General features: G+C 42.5%; 1 protein-coding gene across 1 annotated transcript in view; it reads left to right on the top strand.

Moving 5' to 3' along the window:
- The window catches only part of LOC310994177 (retinoic acid receptor beta-like), a gene marked incomplete at both ends in the record, with an annotated part of 120,609 nt that overhangs the window by 71,979 nt on the left and 21,666 nt on the right, over positions 1–26,964 (top strand). Inside the window, one exon of the mRNA XM_083982770.1 lies at positions 15,805–15,946. Coding sequence (XP_083838896.1) covers positions 15,805–15,946 — 142 coding nt within the window. The remainder of the gene's footprint in view (positions 1–15,804; positions 15,947–26,964) is intronic.

Genomic DNA, 26,964 nt, shown 5'->3' with positions numbered 1-26,964 from the left:
TTTTTCGGAGCGAACGCAGAACAATGTAGAAAATTACATCTGAACGTTGTTTAGCATAAGCCCTGAGATGTCCAGAGAGTAGGACGGCTCCAATCTGTGTGCGTGTCATCGGTGCTGACAGGCCTTTGGGGATGAAGACAAAACTTTGAGCTGTGAACACTCCTCCCCCCCGCTCTCTGTTACATGTTGGATCCTGCAACGTTGACACAGAGGGATTAGTTTGATGGAACTGGTTTGACAAGCGGGAGACCATAACCTCTGTGAATAAAACACAATTCAGAATACTCACACTTGAAAAGAAACACTCCTCTCCCTGAACCCCCAGGCCTCTCTGCTCTCTTTCTTTTCCACCTCACACTCACATGCAGGGACTGAATGGAGGAATAAATCACCTGCATTCACCTACACATTTACTTTCTCACCAAAGCAGGCTTAAGACACATTTTAGAGTTTATTCACAGACCTTCTGGGTCTGCTGTATAGATAATGTACGGACAAAATAAATGCATGTTTCATCCTCCACACAGACGACAACTTGGAAATATATAAACTTATATAAAGCTGAGGTGGACTCTGGTCTATTTACTACCATCTAACACTACACTTAGAAACTGGATGTGCTGCACGGTACAGAATATTATCTAAGTTGACAAGACTAGCTGTTTTAGATACTCAGCCCAAGTCTCTCTTGAACTTTTCTAAGCACACCCTGTACCTCAAAGCTGCATTTAAAGTGTTCTCTTACTAATATAACATTAAGACATGTGTCAAATCACAGAGAATTATGAACACAACACTAAAGTTTGTTTTTTTTTCTCCCCAATTTTTCGTGAGTGGAAATAAAAGATCTAAGACTTCTTCTGTAAATATAAAATAAAAATGGATGTAGCCTCTGTGACATCACTCACAGCTGCTCTGCCATTTCCTTTCTTGGCAGTGTGTGACTCCACCACCAACTCCCAGCTAGTCCAAAAAAAATGTGAGGAGGTGTAACTTGGCTGCAAGGCAGCTTGTGAGGCGGGGACGTGCTCGCCCACCTGTCATCTTTGTTGTCATGCTTCCAATGATGACAACTAACTTTGTTGAAGGAGCTTGGAGCAAAGAAACATCTTAACTGCTAGTTTCATATGTGAATCAAACATCTCTGTCCTTTGTGAGACCCTGTGTTATTGTTATTGGCCCATATAAGTATGAATACACTGTTTGTTGAAGAACAAAGCAGATGGTTAACTCCTTATAGTCTGGATAGGTGTGAAACATTTGTATCATATTCACATGGTGTAAAACCTAGCATCCTGCTTCCATACATGAATGTTTACAGATACCGTGGCAACAGTTTTGCAGATGTTGTAGCTCTTCAATCTATAAATGCAAGAACCACCTTTCTGTCTGTCTGTCTGTCTGTCTGTATGTTAATCACAGAGCAGTGCAGAGTTTGGCGTTGTTTGGATTAGAAATTGTTGAAGATATATTGTTCAAAGAAGCACAGGTTGGTTGTTGCAGCAGTAGCCCCCAAACCCCCCCCCCCCCCCCCCCCCCCCCCCTGGTAATAACAGTCACCAACTTCAGATCAAATTTAAATTGAGGAATCTGCATATTCATCCATTTTGTGGGTGTCCGTCGGATCTGCAAATTGTCACTGGTTCTAAAACTATTTCTGGATTTCCATTGTCGTGTTTACAGATCTATCTATCTAACATTGTTATTTTGCTAGATGTCACATAGCAACAAACATATCTATGGGTCATCAGAACTTGTTGTACAGTCCCAAAATGAGATTTGGAGATTTTTTGTTCTAAATTGGACATTTCAACATTGGGACTGACGAGTGGTCATTAGAGGAACTGCAGTTTGTCGTAATTTAATCTCATATGTATCTACGTTACCCACACTTGTTAATGGGTCCATTTTCGATAAATATATATCTTTTTGTCTTTATTGTTATTTTGTTATTATTATTTAGTGGTCCACTCGCCCAGCATTTCCTAGTTTTGGTTTCGCGGACACTGCCTGGCAGGTTATGGGAATAACGCCTCCGAATCATCGGAACTACAGCGGTATCTGATCGATAACAATGGGCTCTTTGCACAACTCCAATACTTCCTGAACTTAGTGCTGCTCCTTCATTTCCTGTCTTACATTATTGGACAACCTGATTAATCCAGGTGTGTCTGACCATTGTGACTACTCAGACACACCTGGATTAATCAGGTTGTCCAATAATGTAAGACAGGAAATGAAGGAGCAGCACTAAGTTCAGGAAGTATTGGAGTTGTGCAAAGAGCCCATTGAGACATACGTACATAGTTCAAGTAGGTGGGTTACTTGTAGTGCTGGTCATTTAATTTAATACCATTTGTATTTACCACTCTGCAAAAAAAAAAAAAAAAAAAACAGCAGAAACTAAGACTGACATGCAGCCGCGTTCACATAACTAACATAACCGCACCAGAGCTTGTCAGAAACCACAGTCAGGACGGTCTCAGTGCGGCCATGTTGGTGCGTGCCCAACCTGCACCGCACTCGGGCCCAAAGTTCAACTGGGTCGACCTAAACGCTGCCTGCGTTAAAACACCCTAAGCCTGTTTGCGATGCTCTGGATTTGTGTGTACAACAGCATGTCCTACTTCCAGCAAATATCCTGCAGCCTCACACAGCCATTGAAGAGGTGCAGTCCAATTATCAACAGCCTGAACAATTCTATACAGAGATGTGTTGCTCCACATGTGGCAAATGGTGTCCACACTCATCCCATCCTTTCCAAAAAACTGCCTTTGTCACCCAAGTCACACAGTTTAGCACCTAATACAAACATTTTTCAAAATAAAAGTCTCAAAGTGGCCCTCGTTTGAAGAGCCCATGGCACACCTGTGCAGTAATCATGCTGTGCAATCAGCAGCCTGATTAGCCACACCTGCCAGGTGGAGGGATCACTAACATTTAAACACATGTGTGAAGCATTTCAACAGCTCAACATAGAAGTAAGGCCGCGTTCAGACTGCCAGCCAAAATCTGATTTTTAGCCCATCCAGATTGGAACCGGAGAGCTCTTTTTAAGGCCCCATCCACACGAAAACGCGGCTTCACTGAATCCGATCTTTTTCTTAATCGTTTTGAAAAAAATCTCCGTAAACACGGCATCGTTTTCAAAAATATCTGCGTCCACACTGATCCAGTGAAAACGACCCAAAACGCTGTAGTACTGCAGGCGTGTGTGGAGTGTGCGTGTCGCTGTAGCGCTGCCTGCCACACATAAACACTTAAGACAGCTGAAGAAGACGTGGTCCCCGCTGTAATTCAATAGAAGAAGAAGTTCCCCGCTGTATTCAAACTCAAACATGGATTAAATGTTGACAGGGAGTCGTGTCAGAGTAAATATGACGATCAGTGATGATTAAACAGACGCGATTCAGCCGCAGCGTCTGAGCGACGCGACGTTAGTCGGCCGTTGTTGTTGTTACGTGCATAGACTGTCAGTGTGTGCAGCTGCTGCAGCGGTGTGTGTGTGTGTGTGTGTGTGTGTGTCTCAGGTTACAGGTAGAGCGGCGGGGGGCATGACATCATCGTTTCTGAAAAAATCCGTATTGGCCGTCCAGATGGATACGCTGGGGCGGCGTTTTCAAATTTTCCCACTCTGGGACCCGTTTTCAAAAAATACCGTTTTCACCCCCTGAAAACGCCGCATCCGTGTGGACGCGAGGCCGATCCGATAAAGTATTTATCCGGATTCGAAAAAAACGAATTCGTCCGGACGGGGCCTAAGTCTGAACAGTCTCAAATCACATGAAATCCGATTTTTGCAAAACGGATCGAAACCACCTCCAGGAGGTAGTTTCAGATCGCATTTGGACAGATGCGTCTCAGTCTGAACAGCTCCAAACACTCAGATCGGTTTTGACTGTCCGTGAAGTCACTCTCCGCGGCGCTGGCACTGTGTGACAGGTCCTGTATGGTCCCGTGAGCTCCAGTTAAATATCAGTTTCCTTCTTGTTACTTTTCTTTTATACAAACTACCGTGTTGTCGGCGACAGGAGTGACGGCGACGGCGCGCTCCCAGCTCTGGGGTGCTGGAGTTTCCCGTCTCTGTGGCTGCACACACACACACACACACACACACACACACACACACACACACGCGCACACCAGTCTCTGGTACACGTACACACACACCAGGCGGACTGAGGTTGAAACTAGCGGGGCAGTGCGGCTGCAGCACCGGGCAGATCACCGTACTGCAGCTGATCTGCCCGGTGCTGCAGCCGCCGCGTCCGCGAGGCATCGCCTGTCACATACTTCGTAGCCTCCGCTCCGACGTCGTTGCTACAGCAACCTGTCAGATGGGTCAATAATGTGGCCCAGTCTGAACAGAGCCAAATGCGATTTGGACACTTGCTAAAAACAGTGTGGACAGTCAGCCCTAAAAATCGGATATGAGAAGGAATCGGATTTGAATCAGATTTGCCTGCAGTCTGAACGCGGCCTTAAGTGAGATTGTGTTCAGTAGTAGGCCAGACTGCGTTGAAGTGGTTGTGTTGCGGTGCAGCAGAGACGAGAGCTGGGACACCGGGGCGGTGACCAGGTACTACACTGATGTTGCAAGGTTGGTTTTCAGCCGTCAGACGCCAGGTGAAGACAGAGAGCCTCCATTCTCACTGTAGCAAGTCACAAGTCAGTTAACTATCACAATTACTCCGGAGCTTTTTAATTAAGGTAAAAATGTAGCATAGCCACGGGAGAAATCCTGCTTAGTTCCTCTTTAGACTGGTGTGAATGTGAGCTGGTTCGCCAGAAAGCACCAAGATTCTGAGATTCCAGAACAGAGCCAGAACCAGAACTGTGTCTGAGGATTCATAGAAATAATTATTCAGTGTTGACAGTTTTGCAGGTACAGGGTTCAAACAAGGTGAATAAAAAAACGTATAACTTCTCACTAAACTTTATTTTGAATGACATGTCTTATTGTTTTTCTTGTTAAAGAAAGCATAATTATATTTAGTTAATCTGTTGATGTAGGTCTTCTCTGTTGTGGAGGTGCAGCATGGAACCAGCCTCAGGAGACATCTTACACAGTGGATTGAGATATACTGCTGACTAACAAACACATAACCAGCACTAAAAATATAACCTCCTTGGTGTATCAATGAATTATGCAGGAGTTTATAAATCTGGTAACAAGATTGCATATGCATTTTTTCTCCTGCTCTCATGGATGCAGACTTTGGGATCTCACTGACAACTTGGTTGACTTGTATGTCTGTATACACTCAGTTGTTATTTATATTAAAAGAATGAAAAGCATTAATGGTTGCCTTTCATAGTGAACCTTCCTGTAGATTTGCCCCTATACTCCTGTGATGTTCATGTCTTTATTTACTCCCTGCCATCATCAGCATCCTCTGATGAAGAGCTCAGTTAAACTGACTGGAGAGATAAAGGGCAGAAAGATCACATGGATCTGTCGGGGCCTTTCTGCGACTGCGTTCTGCCTGTCATAGTTAATGTATACAGCCTGCCATGGTGCTAACCCTCACTGTATAATGTGATTTATCAACACTGTAAAACATAAAAGAAGTGCTAACAGACAGAGAGAAATCAAACAGAGAGGGTCAGCAGCACAGACGTGACAGGGACTAGATATGACTGTAGACTCCAACATCCTTCTACTGTCCCTACTGTGCAGTCTGAAACTGTCTCCCTCAGTCTTCAGTAAGTAGCCAGCTGGAAGGCAACACTTATTCTTATTTCATTCAGTGACTGTACATGAAGACGGGTGAAATCACAACTCATGACTGTCCCCTGGTGACTGGCAGCTGTATAGTTCACAACCACTCCACCAGCATGGACGCTACGACGTAAACACGCCACGTAAATCGTAATCGCTTTTCAATGTTACACCAAATATGCACTCCCAAAACTGTAGCGGGAGAAAAAAAAAGACCAAAACAGAATCATAGTTCTCCTTCAAGGCTCATTATTTATAATTGAGGGTGTGGCCTCCTTGAGTGACAGGTAGTTGCTTCAAAGTCTCAGCTCCACTCAAGTCCCATCTCCTAAGACTTATGACGCTTTTCCACTACACACTCACGGAACAGCATGGCTCGGTTTAGGTGCTTTTCCATTACAGCTGAGTTCTTCATAGTTCCTCCTCAGCTACCGCCGCGTCGTCTGAGCTTTTTTCGTTCTTCGCGCTTGCAACTCTTCCCGCAGTGACGATGCTCTGGCCAATCAGTGGAAGGCTGACGTCATGTTTAGTATTGCTTTGGTTCGCTTGGAACCCGGGCTGAGGCGTTACCAAAAAAGTACCAGGTACCAGGTACTAAAAAACAAAACAAAAAAAAACGAGTAGAGCCGTGCCGTGCCGTACCGCACTAGTGGAAAAGCGCCATTAGCTGGTGGTTAGGGGCGGAGCCTGTCACTGACAAGATGACGAGTACTAAGCAGCTCACTCTGAGCTTTTAAACTGATTCAATCAGCCTAAAATGACAGAAGAAGAGAAAGGTGTGATAGCAACACCATGATCTAACACTAACTCAAACCCTTATATAACTCAAATTCTTTTCTGAAGCTGATTAGAATGACATCCATGAGCAACCCATCTCATAACAACAACTCAGCTTGTGTAGAGTTTGTAGAGTTTTAACTTGACTGTGAGCTTAGTGGAGAGAAACTTGTTTGTTCAACTTGAGCATTTTCTGTTTGCATCTGCATTCAGGACTTCACTGACAAGAACAACCTAGAAAGGAACAAGGGAGAGAAACAAACAGGGCTGTCGCCCAGCAGGGAGCAGGGAGCGCCCCGCTGAGCAGAAGTGGTGCTATTCTGCTGAAACTTCACATGAAGCTGTGTGTTACATAACGGCTTTAATAATTAACGTGCTGAAGATAAAACATGAGCTCAGTTAACACAGGTTCAGAAACTGGGGAAATGCCACGGCTGTAAAATCAGATCAAACACCTTCAAGATTTTGACCCGCTCCTGTTATCCACCGCGCATTGTGACAACTTGTCTCTGCACATTCACTATTGTTGTATGAGTTCACTGTCAACAGTATTCATAGGTGATACTCTAACACAAGGCTGTTACATACTGAGCACTGACTCCACCTGGGTACACAATCACAATGAACCAAGCATGAGTACATTACCTGTTAACTCATGGTGCCACCTTACCAGCTCTTGAGCACAACTGAAATAGAAAAAGTCAGTCTGATTCATTGCTGTGAAATGTTTATCCCCATGCCAGTGTCCAAACCATTGATTAAGACTATAAACTCAGTACAAAAGCATTTGGTGATGGGAAGGACGGCCATTTCTCATAGTCATTGCTGCTAAAGAAGTTGCCCCCTAATGGTCATGCAAGGAAATGCAGATTTTACTTTTTTTTTTTTTCTAAGGTTCTTTTTAGGCTCAGTGTCAATGCCATTTTTATGCACACTTTGTGGGATCTAATACTCCAGTATTTATGCTAGAAAAAATATTGAAATAAACAACTCAACTAATTTCAACTAAAGAACCGTATTCAGACCGTATTCTTTTCAGAGAATGAGAATGAGTCTCATTTATTCTCCTTTTAGCTTTAGTTTGGGCTCCACCAACTAGCTCTTTGGCAACTTACACACCTTTATGGATACATGTTGCTAACTTGATTTGGGCATGTGGATGCAGTAGGTTTCTCACAGCAACAAAGCTGCAAGAGAAAGCTGCGAGTTCTCTAGACTCAGCACTGTAAGAACCCAGTCTTATATTACTCAGACATCTGACCCATTGTTAAAGGGACATTGTGTAACTTCTCCTGTTATCTATTCACGAAAATTAGATTAGATTATTTTGTTCAAAAGTCTGTTTTTCATTAATCAGTAATCACCCCCATCAACAAACTGAAGTGTTCTTTTCAGCTCTGAATTTGCCGTTCATATCATTCATATCTACATGGAGCGGGTAAGCTCGGTGCTGGCTGCCATGTCGTGTCGCCATGTTTTTAAGTTCAGTGGCAGCGTGACGGTAGGAAACCACGGAAATTGCTGCATTCATCTGCAGTCGGGCAGACGGCCGTCGGTAACAAACCAGATGTCATTTTAGTCACAGAAGTCGAGAGAAAGGCGGTAAAACGTGGGTCAGGTAAACAATACGACATCGCCATGACAACATATTGTCAGGTGTATTGTTTTGCCTCGTGCTGACGGACCACTTGTTTACATAGAGGCTTGTTTATGCCGTTACGTGCAGCAGCCGTCTGCCCAATTTCATGTGAATGCAGCATGAAAAATACAATTGAGTTGCTTGCGAAATACAACTACTTTTAAAAAGGAGGTTTGGGTTAGACAGTTCACTGCAGTGGAATTGCCATGATTAGTTGGTTAACTTATAGGCATGAACACAAAGTTGAGCTTTAATAAAGCTACACATGGGGGAATAGATTGACAGGGATGTGAGTGCACGCCTGTCTGTGCCGGTTGTGTAGGTCAGCAACAGGTCTGACTCTGTGCAGTGTGTGTTAATATGTAAGTGAGCAGGATGGAGGCCTCCCATTGGAGAATGAGAGAGCTTAAAGATGGCCCCTGCCTGGTGTGGGATAGAAAGATGAGCGCTGAATGGTGAGTGCAACCTGAAGAATAGGGCCACAGTGGGGCATCTGTAGAGGACAGGGTGATCTGAAACCTCCTCATTCTCCCCTCTGTTGTCTTTTCATGCCTCTCGTTTGGTCTCCACTTCTGTGTCTCTGCAGCTATTCAGAGCTGGTTGGGTGAGTCACACAGCTCCTCTGTTCAGGCCTCTCACTCCTTTTTTTTCTTCTTCCTTCTCTTGTTCTCCTCTCCCTTCTACTTCTCCCCCTTATTTTGCCTCTCGGTCTCTCTGTATCTACTTGTCCATCTGTGCACTTCAGGTGTTCAAACTGATAGATAAGCACTGATTGAGTGTGGGGGGTGTGTGTGGGAGAGTTGTGTCTTGTTGTCTAGCTGTCTACTCTGTGTGCACCTTATCTGTTGAGGTTTCAGATTTGCCAGAGTAACAATGCAGCTCTTTGTGCAGCCTCTCCTCCTTTCTTGTCTCCTGTTGTTCTATATTTTCACTTGATACAGCAGGATAACCACAACCAAACCAAAGTGTCACTTTTAGCTAATATAAAATCCACTCAGCACACAAGTAATCGTATAGTTTAAAATGTTTGTGTTGTTGGCTGAAAATTGTTTCTTTGCTTATTTTGACCTGTAAAAAAAAAAGGATGCTAAACTAGTTGAAAAATTTGGGCGAATTGCTCATCAGCCCTGTTCCCTCCCTGAACTGTCATCTTACCAGTAAACTACAGGTGTAAGTAATAGCTTGGATTAGATAAACTGGATAATTACCCTCCCCTCTTCCTACTTTCCACTCTACCTCTTCTCCTCATTTTTCTGGAACCCCCCAGGGTCTCCAGTGTCCTCTCCACTTTCCACGGCAGTGATAAGATGTCAACACGATTAAGAGTGAAAGCTAATCCGCCACTCTGCCTCTCTCACCCCCGGCTGTACTGAATGCTCAGGCAACACAAAACGCTGCAACCGAGTCCAAAGTGCCGGACAGCCAGTGGATGGCAGGAGCAGAGGGAGAGAGAGAAAGGCAGAGGAGGGGTGCAGGGAGAAAGAGGAGGAGGCCAGGTGGACAAGGGATTGGCTTGTACTTAAATAATTAATGGGAGGTACTTTCGTTTTTTAATCTGTAAATGAGAAGGCCTAAGATGGCGGTGGCGTTGCTCTGATACCCTATCCCCGGCCCATTAAGATAACAAGATGTTGGATAATGATCTTGGTTCGGGTGCAGTTTATCAGTCCAGGGGGAAGTGGGGTAGTCTCCCAGGTGGCTGAGCCTGTGTCCCCTGATGAGACGACATCTCAGTTTGGCAACAACTCTGTAGTTGTCAACATGAACACAATATACTGATTAGTAATGACAACTTTATATAATAACATCTGTTTGATAAGTCGTTTTCTTGTCCATCATTGTTCAAGTATTTGGAATAGGTTAAAAAAAGTGAGGAAAGATTCAAGAGTTGACTTGCTTGTACATGTTGATAAGACCTTTACACACACACACACACTGATATACATAAATTATTTTTATGTATCCAATCAAATTTCCTTATGTGTACTCAAGGACATTTGTGGTCAGCAAGTGTAGCAACACTGTTTTAAAAGACAACTCAACTGATTTTGCCTTAAAGAAGAACTACGGTGTGTAAATCAGGTCAATTTTCCACTGTTTTGCTAACCCTCCTCTCAGCCATGTGCATTTGTTTACAACGAAGCCAGCGAAAAAACAATCTATAGAGTGTTAGATAACGTTATATAACATTTACAATGTTGTGTAGTTTAATCTGTCATAAACAAGAGATTATGGGATATGGGGCGCGTTTGTGTTGTGGTGCGCCGAGAGGGGAGAGCTGGGACACCGGGGTGGCAACGCTGATCTTGCAAAGTTGTTTTTCAGCCAAAAAATGCAATAAGTGAAGGAAGCAACCATTTATTACACCATCACAATTACTCCAAAGCTGTTTGGTAAAAATGTAGCATAGCTACAAATCCTGCATAGTTCCTCTTTAAAACCGTCAAACTCACTATAGACAGTTCTATCCATTCAGGATCTGGACTCCAGAGGCTGGTTGGTGTGTTTAAGACTGTATTGAATGTAAAGATTGGGATATGTTCATATGATTACATGAATTTTCAGCTCAGTTGTGTTCAGCAGAGGCTGAAAGAAGATTAAAGCAGGTGTAGGTGGAATTCAGAAGACGTTCCAGCAGAACAATGTCAGAGAGATGTAAAGCAGGATGAGAAACATCACTGGCTATTCAGAAGAACCCGTCCAGGTGATGTGGATGAGGACAGGGAGGGAGAAACCTCAGTTCTTCTCAGGCATCTTCTTTACAACCTGACGCTGCAGCTGCAGCTCCCTCCACTCTGAGGTCAAGTCCTCTGTCCTGGTCTACAATCAGAGAGGGTCCAGGTTCAGGTTCTGTGCTATGTGAGATGTATCACCTGAAATCAAGCTGCTCCAACTTTAGAGAAGCAGCTGGGATCACTGGTGCAGAGACTGAGTACAACTATGCTTATCTCTGTCTGGCTCCAACAGCTGACCTGTTGAATAACAGTGAGACCACAGGTTCATATGGGCACATTAGTGACACAGTAGTGCAGTTGTTAACACACTGTAGTATGCAAAGGAAGATGCTTTTTGGTGGCAGTGTTGAAAATATTCAAATCAAAGTGAACACTACACTTTTTTTTCTTTAGGTACTGGCAAAGATACAATTTTGCAGATAGGTTATGTAATGTGTTGTTACTGAACTAAGATGAACAGAATCCCATTGCCTGAATGCATGAAAGTATTTGGTTGTTTTTTATTACACTGTTTCAAACAAGGACAGAGTTGAGGTCTGTCATGGAATAGCAGCTTCAATACAAAAATATTCATATAATTTTAACCTTCGTCGTGTGTTAGATTTCTGCTACCATCTCTTGTGTTAGGGTTGGTTTTGACCCATGTGTCAAAACAGCTGGAAAACACAAACAAAGACTTTTGTTTTTCGTCCAATTTGTTTTTCTTCTCTTGGTTACATTGTTAGGCTTCCTAAAATGGTTTTAATATTTTTGGTGTGAGCCCCTGGGCCTTTTTTGTCAGCCTTAACTTCAATGTAACCTTCCTCTTGACAGCTTTCTGCTACCATCTCTTGTGTTAGCTGAGTCTTAAATCAGCTGTAAAACACAGTAAAAACAATTATTTATCATCCCATTTGTTTCTCATCTCTTGGTTACATTGTTAGGCTTCCTTATCCATGAAAAGCTTGGTTTTGCACTTATGATTTCAGTTTGAACTCTCATTATTGTTCTTATTGTTATAACTGGGTTGAAACCGACCCTAACAACACAAATGTCACAATTTTAACCAGAGCATTTTAGAATTTTGTGATTAAAAAAAAAATTATTTTGTCTAAATATAGGTTCCTGACAAAGTCAAAAAAGCCTTGATGCAATGTTACTTTTATGCATTAAAAACCTACAAGAGGAAGGTTAAAGAAACTATTCCAAGTGTTGCACTCAGACAGACACTGTAGGAGGGTGAACTGAGCTTAGCATCTCTGCCCTCCTCTGCATCCTTGTACGAGGTGTGATTCATTCTCAGCATGGCCCTGCAAGCTTGGTTTGGCAGCCCCCTCCCCCCCCCCCCTCCCTCCTCTGCCACTGCACACTTCCTAGGTAAACACCCTTGTACAACACTCAGCTCGGGGGTGGGGGTCCTTTGGTTGCACATTTATAAGCTTCAAATGAGAAAACCCGCAGGGCGCGCGCTGGCAAATGTCAGAGCAGTCTGCAGTCTCAGGTCAATACTCGTGTCCTGTGGTGACGAAGAGGAATGAAACGAGAGGAGGAGGACAGAAAATAGTGATGAATAAAAAAGGAGGTTGAAGAGGGGAATAAAATCAAGGCAAAAGAGCAGATGTGATGATTGTGTGAGTCTCGCTGTCATCTCCGACGCCGATCCCCGGAGGGTTGTAGAGATGAAGTGCTCCGAGTCGCGGCATCTGTTCACCACTGCTGCTCAGGAACCAGTGGAGTTACACTGTACACACACAGTTCATGGTGCAATCACACAATTACTGTGGGAACAGTCAGGAAAAAAATACAATGACTTCTATCTTACAGGAGCATTTTGGCTCAGACCAGACCAGACCTCCGGTTTAGGAGCCGATCCATCTGTCAGAACCACAGACGGAGAGGTCCACCTCGTACTAAAGTTTAAATGTGACTACAGTAAAAGTTACAGTTCTTTTTTAATAACGGCAGAACATGATGTCACAGTGGAGTTGACCTTTAGCTTTTTGCATATAAAATGTCATTACTTCATTTCTTCCATGTTTTCAATGGGATGTTTAATTGTGTTTGTGCATGTATTAGTGAGTTTGGGTCCAAAATGTGTTATGGATTTCCCTCCGACAGTTCCTGATAGACCGCACTCACAGGAATGTGAAGTCGCCATTGCCTTGAACTTTGACCTTTGTCCAAAATCGTATCAGTTCGTCCATGAGTCCTAGTCAGTGCCTTTGCCAAATTTGAAGAAATGATGTTAAAAACATCACTTACGGTGTCCATGAGACACAAAGGGGGGGCCGACGACGACACTGGTGTGGAGTTGTAAGGATAGGGCTCAGTATTTAGTGTGAACGTTTCATAAAGTTTTTTGGAAATCCATCATTCAGAGTAAAAACGAAACAGTACAGGTTGGTGCCTCCTACATTTCCCCCAACATCTTGTTTTGTAGCCGACATACAGGAGAAACCTGCTCCACAAAGCTCTGTGATCTGGAACATCAGTCTTCAGCTTTAATGCAGCACAGAACTTATGACAGAGAGAGATGAGCTGAAGAAGCCGACAGGACCGAGAATCACTGATCTTACAGTAAATCATTACGCACAAAACACAATCATCCCATGAGCCATGGTAAATAAAACATGCTCTGTATCAGTCATATTACAGGAGTTACAGCTTCATACTGTAGAAAAACCTGAGAGAGGAGATGGAAAACTACACGGAGATTGATTTGGGCTCCTAAAAACAACACATATATATTCATCTTATGGATCAACACTTCAAATATAAAATATGGGACCTTTAATGTAAAAAAAACCTTTGAATTAAAGCTTCAGGTATCTATGAGAACATATTCTCAGATACTTGTGCAGGTTTGAGATGTGTGACCTTTCTGCCCCACACTGGGATGAAGGGGAGGTGTGTGGAGTAAATTACCAGTCTCCTTGCAGAACTGAGCTCCTCCAGAAACCTAGTCTCCGGGAATCTATAACTTCCTCAAAGCAGAAAGTCTTGTTTCCTTCTCCCCCACCAGCATGTATATTTAATGTAATATATCCATAATGTGGATGGGTAAAGTTTCAGTGAGGAGCGTTGCAGCGTAGGCCTTGAACTGTCAACAAACCCTCCCCAAATAGCTGAAGTTCACAAAATGCAAATGTGTCTTGGGAAACAGTCTGCAGTAAGTGCATAACACACAGTCTAACCCAGAGCTCACAGAGCAGCACTTACCACACACACACACACACACACACACACACACACACACACACACACACACACACACACACACACACACACACACACACACACACACACACACACACACACACACACACACACACACACACACACAGATTTCCAAGGCGAAGTGACCTGCATGCTCTCAGATTTGAATGACATAAGTACCTTAGTAGCCTTGGGTTCTGCACCCAACCTGAACACAGTTATATGGCAGCTAATGGTGATGCAGGCTGCATCCATGGTCATCCATCACGCTGCACAGGTAATGTCTACCAACTCAGTTGGCTTACATCAGCCAGGATAAAGGCCTCTATTAAGAAAATGAATAATACCAAAGCAGGAGAGGTGACCTCAGACCGGTCATGTGTCATCAAGGCTGAGGCATGATTGGCTGCTTTTGGTTAGTATCAGAGCTATACCAAGGAGGCAGCGCGGCGGCTTGACGAATGCTCGAGGCCGAGGCGAGATGGGCTACATAGTCCGTTTCACTCCTCTGATCTAATCTGTTACCCATCGTGCATCCTGCCTCACTAATGAAAAGGCAAGGTCCCATCCGTTACAGGCAGCTATGTTAAATGGAATTTTAACCCCCTCCCCACACCCCCACCCCCGAGTGCAAAAGCGCCTGGATGATGAATGATCATTGCAAAAGACCCCAGAGCTATGGAAAATTAATATCAAGGGAAAGAAAAAAACATCAGTGAGGACTCCTACAGATGCTGCTTCCTGTCGACGACAGACGCGGCCCAGCTCAACCTCTGGTTCTGTGTACCGAGGCTTTCAAGGAGGATCCACACTGTCTTCATTATCTGGCTCCTTCAAGCAGCAAGCCCCGGGCTCTGGGACAGTCACACCAAGAAGGGTCGTTTCTGTAGCAGAGAGGAATGTGTCATAATGAGTCGGCCTTTTGTTTCTACATAGAAGGCATCGCACCAACTGAGCAGTGTTCAGAAACTACAACTGTGCTCCTATAAGGAAATATTATATCCACAGTGTGGGTGAGGCTCAGCATTTTAATATCTGGCCTGAAAAATATCAAAAATGATCAAAACTCAACACATTGTTTTGTTTTTCTTCATATATTCTGTTGAGGGTGATTGCTAGACGTCTTTTGTTTTATTTATGTGTTCATTTTCATAATGGAGGAGTTGAAACCTTGTCTCCACAGCTCTCATCATCATCCCACCATCACAGCTACTGATGCAGCCACATGTTTTCACTACTTTTCTTCTTTTAGCACCAGTTGTTGAATAAGGCTCACTGTGATGTCTTTACTTCACTGTTGTGCCACAGAATTACAATGAAAGAGTTCTTTTTAAAGAACAGTGGGTTCGGTTTCCTCCACAGAAACTCAATGTCACCTTGTCAGGTTCAATTGTGGAGCTCTCCACCCACAGCTGCAACACAGTCCTCAGTTATCCTCCCATAGAGCACCAGCAGTCTTACTGTTTGATACCCTGAGGTCTTTAACTCTCTGTCCCCACTAGTACTCTGTGAGAGCTTAGATCCAGCATTTGAAGCTCCACAGAGCTCCCAGCAGGGACTCTGCCTCTCTTCTCTCTCAGCTTTAATGGGAGCCGATAAGCAGACTCCAGTCAGACTGACATTTCTGTAGTGCTCGGCCGGATGTTGTAGAGGAGTAGATGGCCTCAGATGATTGGAAGCAAAACGAGGTTAACAACACCTTCTCTTGACGAGCACCTCCCATTCTGTCTCCGCAGGGTTTTTTCCGCCGGAGCATCCAGAAGAACATGGTGTACACGTGTCACCGGGAGAAGAACTGCATTATCAACAAGGTGACAAGGAACCGCTGTCAGTACTGCCGCTTGCAGAGGTGCTTTGCAGTGGGAATGTCCAAAGAGTGTGAGTACACAGTGGACTGATGTGGACTTAAAATGTTGTCTTTAGTTAGAAAGGAACAGGTTTTGGTCTGACCATGATTTAAATTCAGGGGAGTCTGTGAGTTTTCTTTCACTTAAAACTGACTATTTTTATTTGGAAAATGAAGGAGGTATGTTTCTATTAACTTGCCTCAAAAGCAATTTGGACTGATAAGCTAAAAAAGAGTTGGCCTAATGGAGACGCATGAATTTTGAAATAAGTGGATTTAAGAGCAATATTTTAAAAAAATGCAAAGGAAACTCTTTGTTCGCATTCAAGTCGTGACCACATGGAGCATGAATAAATTACCTGAAGAGCTGTATTGAAGTGGTTTTGACTGAGCTGCCATCTTGACAAGTCCCTGACTCCGCCCCTTATTCCCACCTAATCCAAAATAAGAGGTTTGGCAAATCTTGCATACTGGTTTGTGGCAAGCATACGTACACTCTCACCTCTCCCTTAAAGACACCACACCCTCACTTACACATCGCAGCTACAAAGAACTTTTGTTCTGTGTTGATTTTGGCGACCCCTGTGGACAAAAGCAGTAGGCTTCTCTTTGTGGATCCTGTCCCAGAATCAGTCATGATGAAAATATAGTGATGAAATTGATCTTGGTTTTTACTGTCTAGCGTAGCAACAACTCAATGCTAACTTCTAGCCTCATCAGGTCTGCTGTCCCCTCCGGTCTGAGTGTCGTAAATCATTTCTTCCAGTGGACCGACAAGGTATAGAGTTACACTATTAGGAAATAGTTTCTCTTCCCACCGATGGCCTCATTTGCTGTTGTAGGTCAAACATAGACATCAGCAGAACAAGAGACTTTTGCATATCCAGTTAAAAGGTCTTTGTAGTTGCATTAAAGGGATATTTCAACATTTTGGCAAATTCGCCTATTGCCATTATCCCTATAGTTTTAGGAGTAGATTCATTACCTTTAATTGTCGTTGCAAGCTGTTTTTAGATTGGTGGGGCAGAGACGTGAGCTCTGCATGGGGCGCATGCAGTATTACCACCTTTTCCCTCATCAAACTCATCAAATACACAATCCAACAACTCCAATGGACAAGATGTGACCTGCACATTCACCACGCTATGAAATGATAATGGAACATTACGAGACAAGAGTTATCTCCATCCAGACAGGACTGCTCGGCAGAGTGACTTCAAAAGTATTTGCTTCATGTGTCATAATGTTCATACGGTAATTATACGTTCTTATTTCATAGCGTGGTGAATGTGCAGGTCACAACTTGTCCCGTTGGAGTTGTTGGATTGTGTATTTAGTTTGATGAGGGAAACGTGGAAATACCATGAGCCTCCACTGCGTTAGCTGAGCAGCTCACATCTCTGCTCCGCCGATCTAAAAACAGCTTGCACCGACAATTAAAGGTGATGAACCTACTCCTAGCAATATAGGGATTATGGCAATATGACCTTTAAGTATGCCTAAAATGTAACATGTGAGTTATGTATTTTTTATCTGTTTATCTGTAGAGACCAAAACTACGTTTGTACCAGGGTGCAAACATGTTTACTTGGGCTGTAAAGTTGGAACATGAGAGTCTATGGGACCGACTCACTGTTGGAGCCACACTCTAGAGGTCAGGAGAGGAACTGCAGCTTTTTTGTCCTTCCATTTTTTTCAAAATACAATGGTTGCTGCTTGCTGTTGTATCAAGCTCCACGTGAAGCCAGTTCCAACTGAGAGGCAGACTGTTATCTACATGGCTAGTTTAATTGAAATGATATTGTGATATTACAAGAGGAGTGTGTCTGTGTGTGTGTGTGTGTGTGTTTTGACTTTGGGGCAGTTTACATTCACTTCAGAACGGTGAAATTGTTTCTCAGGACAGTTGCTCTCTGCTGCTGTGGAGGCGGCCATGTTCCCTCTAATCCATTGTCATCAATAGGAAGAGTTTGCATTTCACAGGTTATTGGCATCCTTTGATTGCATCAGCATTTATAGCTCAGGCCCCAATTCATGGTCCATTTGCTGTTTCACACCTCAGCAGAGGAGTCGTGGAAAAGATGATGTCTTGATGTCCTCAGGCCACCCCCCTACAGAGACACTGATGAGAAAGGGACTGTTTTCCTTTCTATATTCATGGCTGGAGGTGATGTGGTGTCTCTCACTCCCTGCTCTGATCACCTCCTCCAGGTTATCCATACCGCCTGGATGCTGGATCACTGTCGGGCGTTAGAGGTATAATTTTGTCACACACCTTTTAGGAAGTTAAATGTCAAAATGTGACAGGACAAGAGTGTGTTTGTGTGTGTGTGGTCATTTTGGACAAATCATCTTATTTATTAGGGTTTTCTTATTATTATTTTCCCAGGTTAATCAATGAGTTTCAATTTGGGACCCTTGGGAGAGCAAATAAGCAAGACAGCAAGCTGACAAAACCTACATATTTATATTTCATATTTAAATTAAATTATATTACATTACATTAAATTTAACAATAAACCTCGATGCAATTCTCTAAAACATTAAATGACTTCTTCAATCATCTTACACTATCCTCTCTCCTCCCTCATGCTTGAATGAGGAAATGGAGTGTGGAGAATCATTTGAGGAACTGGCTCATTTACAGGATTTGGTCAAGAAGCAGATATATAATAAAATAAAATAATAAAAAATAAAATTAGATATACAGACTCCGCTGATATTGAGACTTTGGTAAATTTGGAATGATATTCTCACAAGCAAAACGTTGTTATGACACAATCAACAACCTGTCCTCTATACAGCGTCAGTCAAACACTGACTTTAAATGGTTAAATGTGTTTATTCAGTGTTATTTACAGTTTCTGTCTTGGTGCTTTTCAACACATGACATCAGTCAACTCTGTTGTGACAGAGGCAGAATTTACAGACGGTTTAACCCAGACCTCTGACTCTGATCATCCACACATCATGAGGTCAATACCTCACAGTGTTGACATGCGGTGTGACTCCTGATGTCTCTCCATCTGACTCCACACTATTTCACTTTGTCCACTGCTTCAGTTTCTGACTTGAATTTCTGCAGCTTGCATCAGTGTTGTATCTCTGGATGAACGTAAATGAGACTAATATTGATTTCTTTGTTATCTGAGTCTGAGTTTGTTGATAAGCACATTAGCCGTTAAAGTTGTGTAACTGTTTAGTTATGTCAGCAGTGAGACCATCATGAGATAATCTGATCTTTTCTAAGCTGTATATGTGGCGCCCTAATCCCCCGTCTGTTCCAATGTCATATTTTCACAATGCAGGTTTCCCATCTGACAGCCCCCTCTCCCCTGCAGCCCCCCGCAGCATTAGGACCATTTGCTCAGACTCAGAGCTCTGGCAGCGGCAAAGACTTATCATCGTTCCTCGACACCCACCTGGTTAGTGTTAGAGAGCTGCCATTTTAAGTGCTGTGGCAAGTGGCCGGGGCCGGACCACGTGGGCCCCAGATAGATGGTGTTTATTTACTGCTGCATCTGTTTGCTTGCAGAGACAAAGTGCACACTTGGCAGCACACAGATGGCTGGCTGGTGGCTTCTCCACAACAGCCGTCATCCATGCTATAGCTGCCCCTGCACCGCACAACATCCTGCTACAGCTAAAGCAGCAGAGGGAAAAGGCCAGGCTGCACTAGGGCACTGAGAGAGAGAAACAAAGAGGAGGACAGAAATATAAATCTTTTGTAAAGGTTTTAAAAGTTTAAAGGCCGTTTTTTCAAATTTAGTTTTTTCTCATACTCTGAGCCCGAAATCTCCACTTCAGTAGAACTTACAGTACATTCACCAAACCTTCCAGTTTTATTCCTTTCTATATTCTGAAGGTTTTAACAGAGGGTTTTGTTGATATATTATTCACAGCCTTATTTATACAACATTTTATTCCTAAAAACATGGCGAAAATAGATTTTTTAGGGCTTTATGGAGTGATAAAAAGAGATATGCAAAATCCCCTCTGTAAAAACTTAAATAAGACAAGAATTTTGAAAGTGGCTTTATCCAATCTCCAGATTTCACACATATTTAATAAGATAATGTCTCATATCCATATTTAAACATAGTATTTAACAAAACTTGTTAAACCTTATTTTTAAAGACTTAAGAAACAAACTGCAGTATTGTAGTTAAGTAGCCTATTATTGTGTTCTGCTACTGCACACTACTGCTCTGCCCAAAAAGCAGAGGGACAACGTTAGCAAATAGCAGGTGTAGAAAGTTGAACATGTGCCAGGCAAAGGGACAGTTACATTTCTAAGTAGCTGGGTAACTATGAATATGTTTTTTTAATACACACAGCGTTGGCCAGTAAAAACAAATAGTCAGATCCAGATCCAACCTGCAACATGAATCATGATGCTGGAATGTTCCACACAAATACATGGAAGCACAGATGCATAGTAGATGTGGACAGTTAATTACCGTAGTTTCTATTTTTCCTATGCACAGGACCTTGGTTGTCATGGTTACAAAATATACATGTGGGCTATAACAACAGCTATACCTACCATCACTATGATCATAGGTTCAAGGTTCCAGATTAACATATTGTCATTATACAGGGTTCTTACGGATCCTTAAAAAGTCTTAAAAGGCATTGAATTAATTAATCTAACAACAAGGCCTTAATTGGCATTAAAATTACTTAAATCATTTTTTCAAACGTCTTAAAAATGTTAACACTTGGTAAGTGGTATTTTATGATTATAATTAGTCTCAAATCTCAAAATAATCGGTAACATTCTGATATAGAGAAGTTAGTGGTGGCTGTCACTGCTAAATTTCTTACCACCACCAGCTCCCAAATCAGTTTTTTTTTTTCCCCCCATTCATTCATGTAGCAGTCACTTTACCTTGGACCACATAGGAAAGTGGGTAAAATTGTCCCTAACTCTATGTAATAGATGTGGTGATGTTTTTTTTTTTTTTTTTGCATTTGTGTTTATTGTGAAGTCGGTCTTAAATTTCATTTCAAGTGGCATTAAAAACGTCTTAAAAAGTCTTAAATTTAAGTTGGCTTAAGCTGTAGGAACCCTGTTATAAAACGTGGTTTGACATGGAGAGATTGAAAGCCATGCTGAGGAGCAGCACAATAAAGAGAGAGTAAAAAAATAAACAAGTAAAACCAGTGAATAAAAAGACAGTACTATGTACCGTAGGCTAGTCCACAGCAGCAGCAGGGTCAAGTAGGAGTGTAACTCACAGGTTACTATACACAATATGATATTATATTGATTCAGTGGACGATTGGATCGATTCAGTATGTGCTGATATCACAGAGTCTATCAGGATAAGATTTCAGTTCGATTTGATTCAAGGACCAGTGATCGACACCAAATCACCTGCTGATTTACTTCCATTCATGTCAGATCACAGAAAGCAACGTTTAACGTGTATGAGCCTGGAAACAGATAGGGACAGCCAGGGGGATTTCAAAATAAAGGCACGTATAATAAATGATAATATGTATCAATGTCTGATTGATGTTTTCATTTTGGATCGATGCTATAGACTCATATCGATGTATGATCACACCCAGACTCACCAACCATACAGTGCATCGATGAAATCATGATGGTGTCTGCCTCTCACACTGATTTATACAATCTCTGCATTTCAAAGCCATATTTCCCAAACATGAAGAGCTCCTATAGGACATTTTAAGAGACATATTGTAGCTGTGTTCGAGGCGACCTTCTAGAGTTAGATGTTGCTTTGACTTCTGCTACTTCAACTGTAGCTGCTAAAGTTCCCCTTTACTCCTTGTTATCAAGTGTTTTTATTTGACATTTGAATAAAACAAAGATAAAAACCCAACCAGGGAACAAAGTGTCACATTGTAACAACCTTATACATAAAAAAATACAAAAACTGAGTGAGCACAGAAGAGTCACGTATTTACATTCACTTCTGTATTTTATGAGTCATTGTTAACTTCATATAAATCATCTTAAGAAAAGTTAGAACTCGTCTCTTGCATGTGAATGTGTGTGGGTGGATTGGAATCATTCACATAGCAGCAGATATTCATCAATATCTTTAACATGTGAATAATAATAATAATAGGCAACATCTCTCCGTCCTTGTCATAGTTACCATGTTTTTTATAACAATACATAACCATGGGTTGTAATAACCTGCAGCTGATTAAAGAGACAGCTGCAGTGTGAAGTTTTCAGAGTTGTACAATCCTGTCTCATAATTATGACTGAGGACACTGTGTGTGTCTGTGCGGGATTGTGCATCATCATTTCAAATGAACCCGAAACAGCACTCCCACACAGACGCAGCCTCTTGTGCTGTTTTCAGTCTCAGGGCCCATTTAGCTCCCAGGAAGTGATAAAATGATAAATCAAAGTGCGGATACTTTTCAGGGGTCAAGCGTAGAGATCACAGACACTACATTATGATGAGAGTCCCTGCACTGGATGGATCCCCCTCTCCTGGTTATTAAAAAGCCATATATATTTTAATGGCTTCTTGTCTGATGCATCATTTTGATGTGTCTGCTCACACTTGCAGTAATGTGCTTGGAGTGCAATGGTAATTGATTGCCTCGGGGTGGGCGGGGCGGGGGTGCACATGATGCTGCATTGCTGTCTCGGTGAATCTCATCTTGTGGCTTGTGTGAGAAGACCACAGCCCCCTCACCACACACACATTGTCACTCATTTATATACCATTATTCTGCTGCACCATCCCCCACCCTCTGTCCCCCCCCCCCCCCCCCCCCCCCCCGCCATGGGGCCAGTGTTTTTGTATGGTGTGTAGACGTGCCTCCCTCAGAGAAGCCACTTAACCGCTGACTGCAGTTCAACAGAATTAGCCAGAGTCGCTAGAGACCGGCTGTTGCTCTTTCGGCACACAACAGTCAAGATTTTTTTTTTCTTTTTCTGAACATTGTCAGAAAAAAAAGGCGGAACTTTTGTTGTGGACTTGTGGAAAAATTCCCCCATCACTCACCAGGGACAGATATATTGTCAGGGTGGATGAGGAAGGATGGGGTTCTGGAGACAAAGAGGAAGTTCATCAGATGTGTTGTGGAGACATGAAGGCTGAACTGAACTGGGTTCAGCTGTTCTCAACGGCCACACTGGAGGGCAGGGTAGGCTGTAACGGCTCCATCACTGCAGTCACAGCACACATCCTCTGCTCAAATAGGACTCCTATACAACAAAGTAGTTTGGTCAGATTATTATTCAAATCCAAAGAGTTGCACCCTGAACCCACATGACAACTGACTGTTGGATCCATAGAATAAAAAGCTTGTAGAATGTGATAATAAAGCTGACAGAATTCAACCGTAACTAGAACAAAGAGTCTGTTTAAAACCAACAGAAACACAACAAACATTTAAATAAAAAAATTATTTATTTGATATTTGTGACTAGCATTGGCAGCCGTTCCCTTACCTGTCTTCAAACACAGTCAGACTACTGTGACTCTGTATTGGAAAATGATGAAACATGGGCTAACTGTTGGCATGCACAAAGCTGTGCATATATCACTTCATCATCACCTCATTTTGACAGTGACATTCACAATTAAAATAAATAATTAATAATAATAAATAATTCTATTGTTTTTACTGTAAATTTTGGGTGGAAAAGACCTATTTTACGTTTTGTTCGCTTGCTCTGGAGAGATGATGTAACAACAGTGTTGCTCCATTCTGAGTCACTGCTTCTTGGTCTGCTTCGTCTCCTGCTGCTGCGATGGAAGCGTCTCTCTGTGGAGAGGCAGACTGATCAGGGCTCAGCGCTCTCTGTCCTCCCTCTGTCCTCTCTCTGTCCTCCCTCTGTCCTCCCTCTGTCCAACTGTCCACTGTCCCCACACTGACACTGGAAACTTCAGTGACAGAGAATCAACTCCCCCCTCGCTGATTGCAGTAAATGTTATCAGGTATGATGGAGGAAATACAACTGAGAGTTGATGACATCATTACAAAAACTAGTTTAGCCTGTTCCAAAGACCTCGCTTCTTAAATCTATAATGTATCATTGTTCATGTCGATTTATTTTAGCTTTGAAATACATTTTCAAATGTTGCTTCACTTACTAAACAGTGTAATGAAAGTCTTGGTGGAACTAGTCTAATATACACATACAGACATGGTCTAGATGAAAATGTATAGAGTAATACAGAAAGATAAGATTGGGCTTAGAAAGTATCATTAAGCGACTGCTAACCATGTCTATTTTTATGGAGCATCATATGGACTATTTTATTTAATGCACTAAGAACATCATGACCGACTTTACTCCCAAAACGTAAGCCATGTAATTGGCACAGTAAACATCAGGAGGTGTCATCACATGTCTGTCTAGTCTTTAATGTCTGAATGATTTGCTGTCTTTCCATTCCTGGCAGATGTGTTTGCAGAATGTCTGGAGAGAAACATGAAAGTAAATTTCAAAAGCAACAAAAGTCAATTAACAGCAGCACTCAATAAGACATGATTTTTCAAAGATGCACTCCACGAAGGCAAGACCACCAAAAACCAGAGGTGTAATGACTTACACGTGTGCTCTGTACTGTGACAAAGCTGTGTCTTTGTGTATTTTATAATATACTGCCCTACCACTTTTTAACATCATGTCAATTCCTGCTGCTCCATAAAAAATGAGTCATTTTTTATGGAGCAGCAGGAATTCATTATGGAAATGTGTGGGATCACATAAATAAATAGTATTTATTTATGTGATCCCACACATTTCCATAATGAGTAGCTATTCTATGAGAATAGACCTACAGGTATTTTTGACACAATTACAGTGGTACACCCAGGGTCACGTTAAATCAACATTTTGGCAAATTTGCCCATTGCCATAATCCCTATAGTTTTAGGGGTGACAGAGTTGTTTTTGAGGTAAATACAAAGCCGGTGTTGTGCCGAAAAGAGACTCCTTGCCGAAAACTGATGGGAACGCGCATCTCCGGCTTTGCATTTACCCAGGCATTTACCTCTAAAACAACTCCGTCTTGTAACGTTCCGTTATTATCTCATAGTGTGGTGAATGTGCAGGTCACAACTTGTCTACGAGAGCATTTTGGAGTTGTTGGATTGTGTATTTGATGAGTTTTAGGGAAATCCCGGAAATACCATGAGCCTCCATAGCATTTGCTGAGCAGCTTGTGTCTCTGCTCCGCCGATCTAAAAACAGCTTGCACCGACAATTAAAGGTAACAAACCTACTCTTAAAACTATAGGGATTATGGCAATGGGCAAATTTGCCAAAATGTTGAAATATCCCTTTAAAATCCAGAACGGTACCGCGTACTGACGTATACTGGCCCACTTAAAGCACGGACTGTGTTGTCTTGTTAAATGAATATAAGTTATAAATAACGTAACACACGGGCAGGACTGATAAGCTTTGCTGATTGGCTTCCGTGAGTCGTTCTATTTTTAGCCGTAGCCGCTAGTTTAATGATAACTTTCACAGTGATAGGCTAAGGCATTTCGCATTTCCCATGAGGCTTTGCGCCATTCTACATTAATTTAAGAACAAACCATGGATCTATTATAAGACCATGGAACAAACTATACGTTTTATATTTGTGGTCATGAAAGTTCTGTAACATCTGAACAAAAAGAATTAGATAAAGATAGGAGGCTAAACAAAAATCATTTAGTAGGCTGGATTGATGAGAGTCTGCGTCACTATCGCAACCATGAGTGAGATGTAGAGAGACACAAAGTGGTAAAAATAACACAATAGTTACTTCTCCTGGTAATTAGTTCATTTTAGTAACTCAGTGACTAACTCAGTTACTTTTTGGTGCCCACCACTGCAGCTGACTGACCTTGAAGGCATCAACTTGGGAGCAGGATCAGACATGTGGACATATTTCTGTGGTGTGACTGGTGTTTGTGTGCGTTGGCTAGGTTTCAGCAGAGGTGTGTAACTCTTCACACCCAGACTCATACGGTCTAAGACTCTGGTGTCCAGCTCAGAAAGCTCCAGGATGTGGAGCACAGCTCAGCACAAACACTGAGAACCAGTCAACACAGCTTTGTCACAACACGATGATTTGAACATCCTTTGGTGTTAACTGGTGTATAGCCTAGTAGAGTGAATATGGGTTTTGTCCCAGTGTTTGGGTGGAATGTGGACATGTTGACAGACTGACAGCTTGCTCATGTTGTTTTAGTGCTCCACATTATTCCAGCCCCAACTTCCCTTTGTGTACGTCACAGTCGCTCTGTGACTTCAGCTATGATACGCTACCTTTTCCCATTTCAAAATATGGGCACGTTGTGCAACAATAAGAGCTGAGGAGAGGTTTCATAAGCTTCACCGTGTTTTCTCTTGTTTAACTAGGTCACTGTTTGCAGAATCCCCCATAAATACATACATACATCTATATTCCTCTGTAGATGCTGTGCAGGGTTCCATCCCTGGCTTCATATCAGTGTGTGGATATAAAGAGGTTTTATTGTAAATTAGGGCAGAGGATGTGACTGTTGTTTTTTCTGCCAATGACGCTCCCTTGGGTGTCTGAGCACTAACAGCATGCCCAGCTCTTTCCCTGCAGCTCCACTCTTTATTATTTTAAAGGAGGTGAGAGGCTGACCAGAGACCTGTGATGCTGTGTGTTAAGTAATGAACCTGATTGGTTTGTTTGAATCTCCTGCTGTGACAGAGTTCACAGATCTGCTCCTAATGAAGCACTTTACACACAACAAACACAAACATCTGGGCTTTGATGTGGATCCTGCCTGTTTCATACAGCTCCACTCACAGTTGTAGGTCTCTGCACCTGTTTATTTGGGATTATTTGAAGGCAGTTTTACACTTTATATCGTTTAATATATTTCATTTCCTTTGGCGATTTGGGCTCATTTCCGGTGTCCAGCTTCCATAATCCATATGGAGCATGAGGCAAGGCAGTAATTACCATATACATTGGAGGGGACACACCCCCCCTAATATTCAGAAAGAAATTAAAAAGTATCCCATGTGTTAGCAAATTTACCATACTTTCCGAATATAGAGCACACCTGAGTA

This window comes from Trachurus trachurus (assembly GCF_905171665.1).
Source record: "Trachurus trachurus genome assembly, chromosome: 11".
Taxonomy (NCBI): domain Eukaryota; kingdom Metazoa; phylum Chordata; class Actinopteri; order Carangiformes; family Carangidae; genus Trachurus; species Trachurus trachurus.
This window is presented reverse-complemented; position numbering and strand designations above follow the sequence as displayed.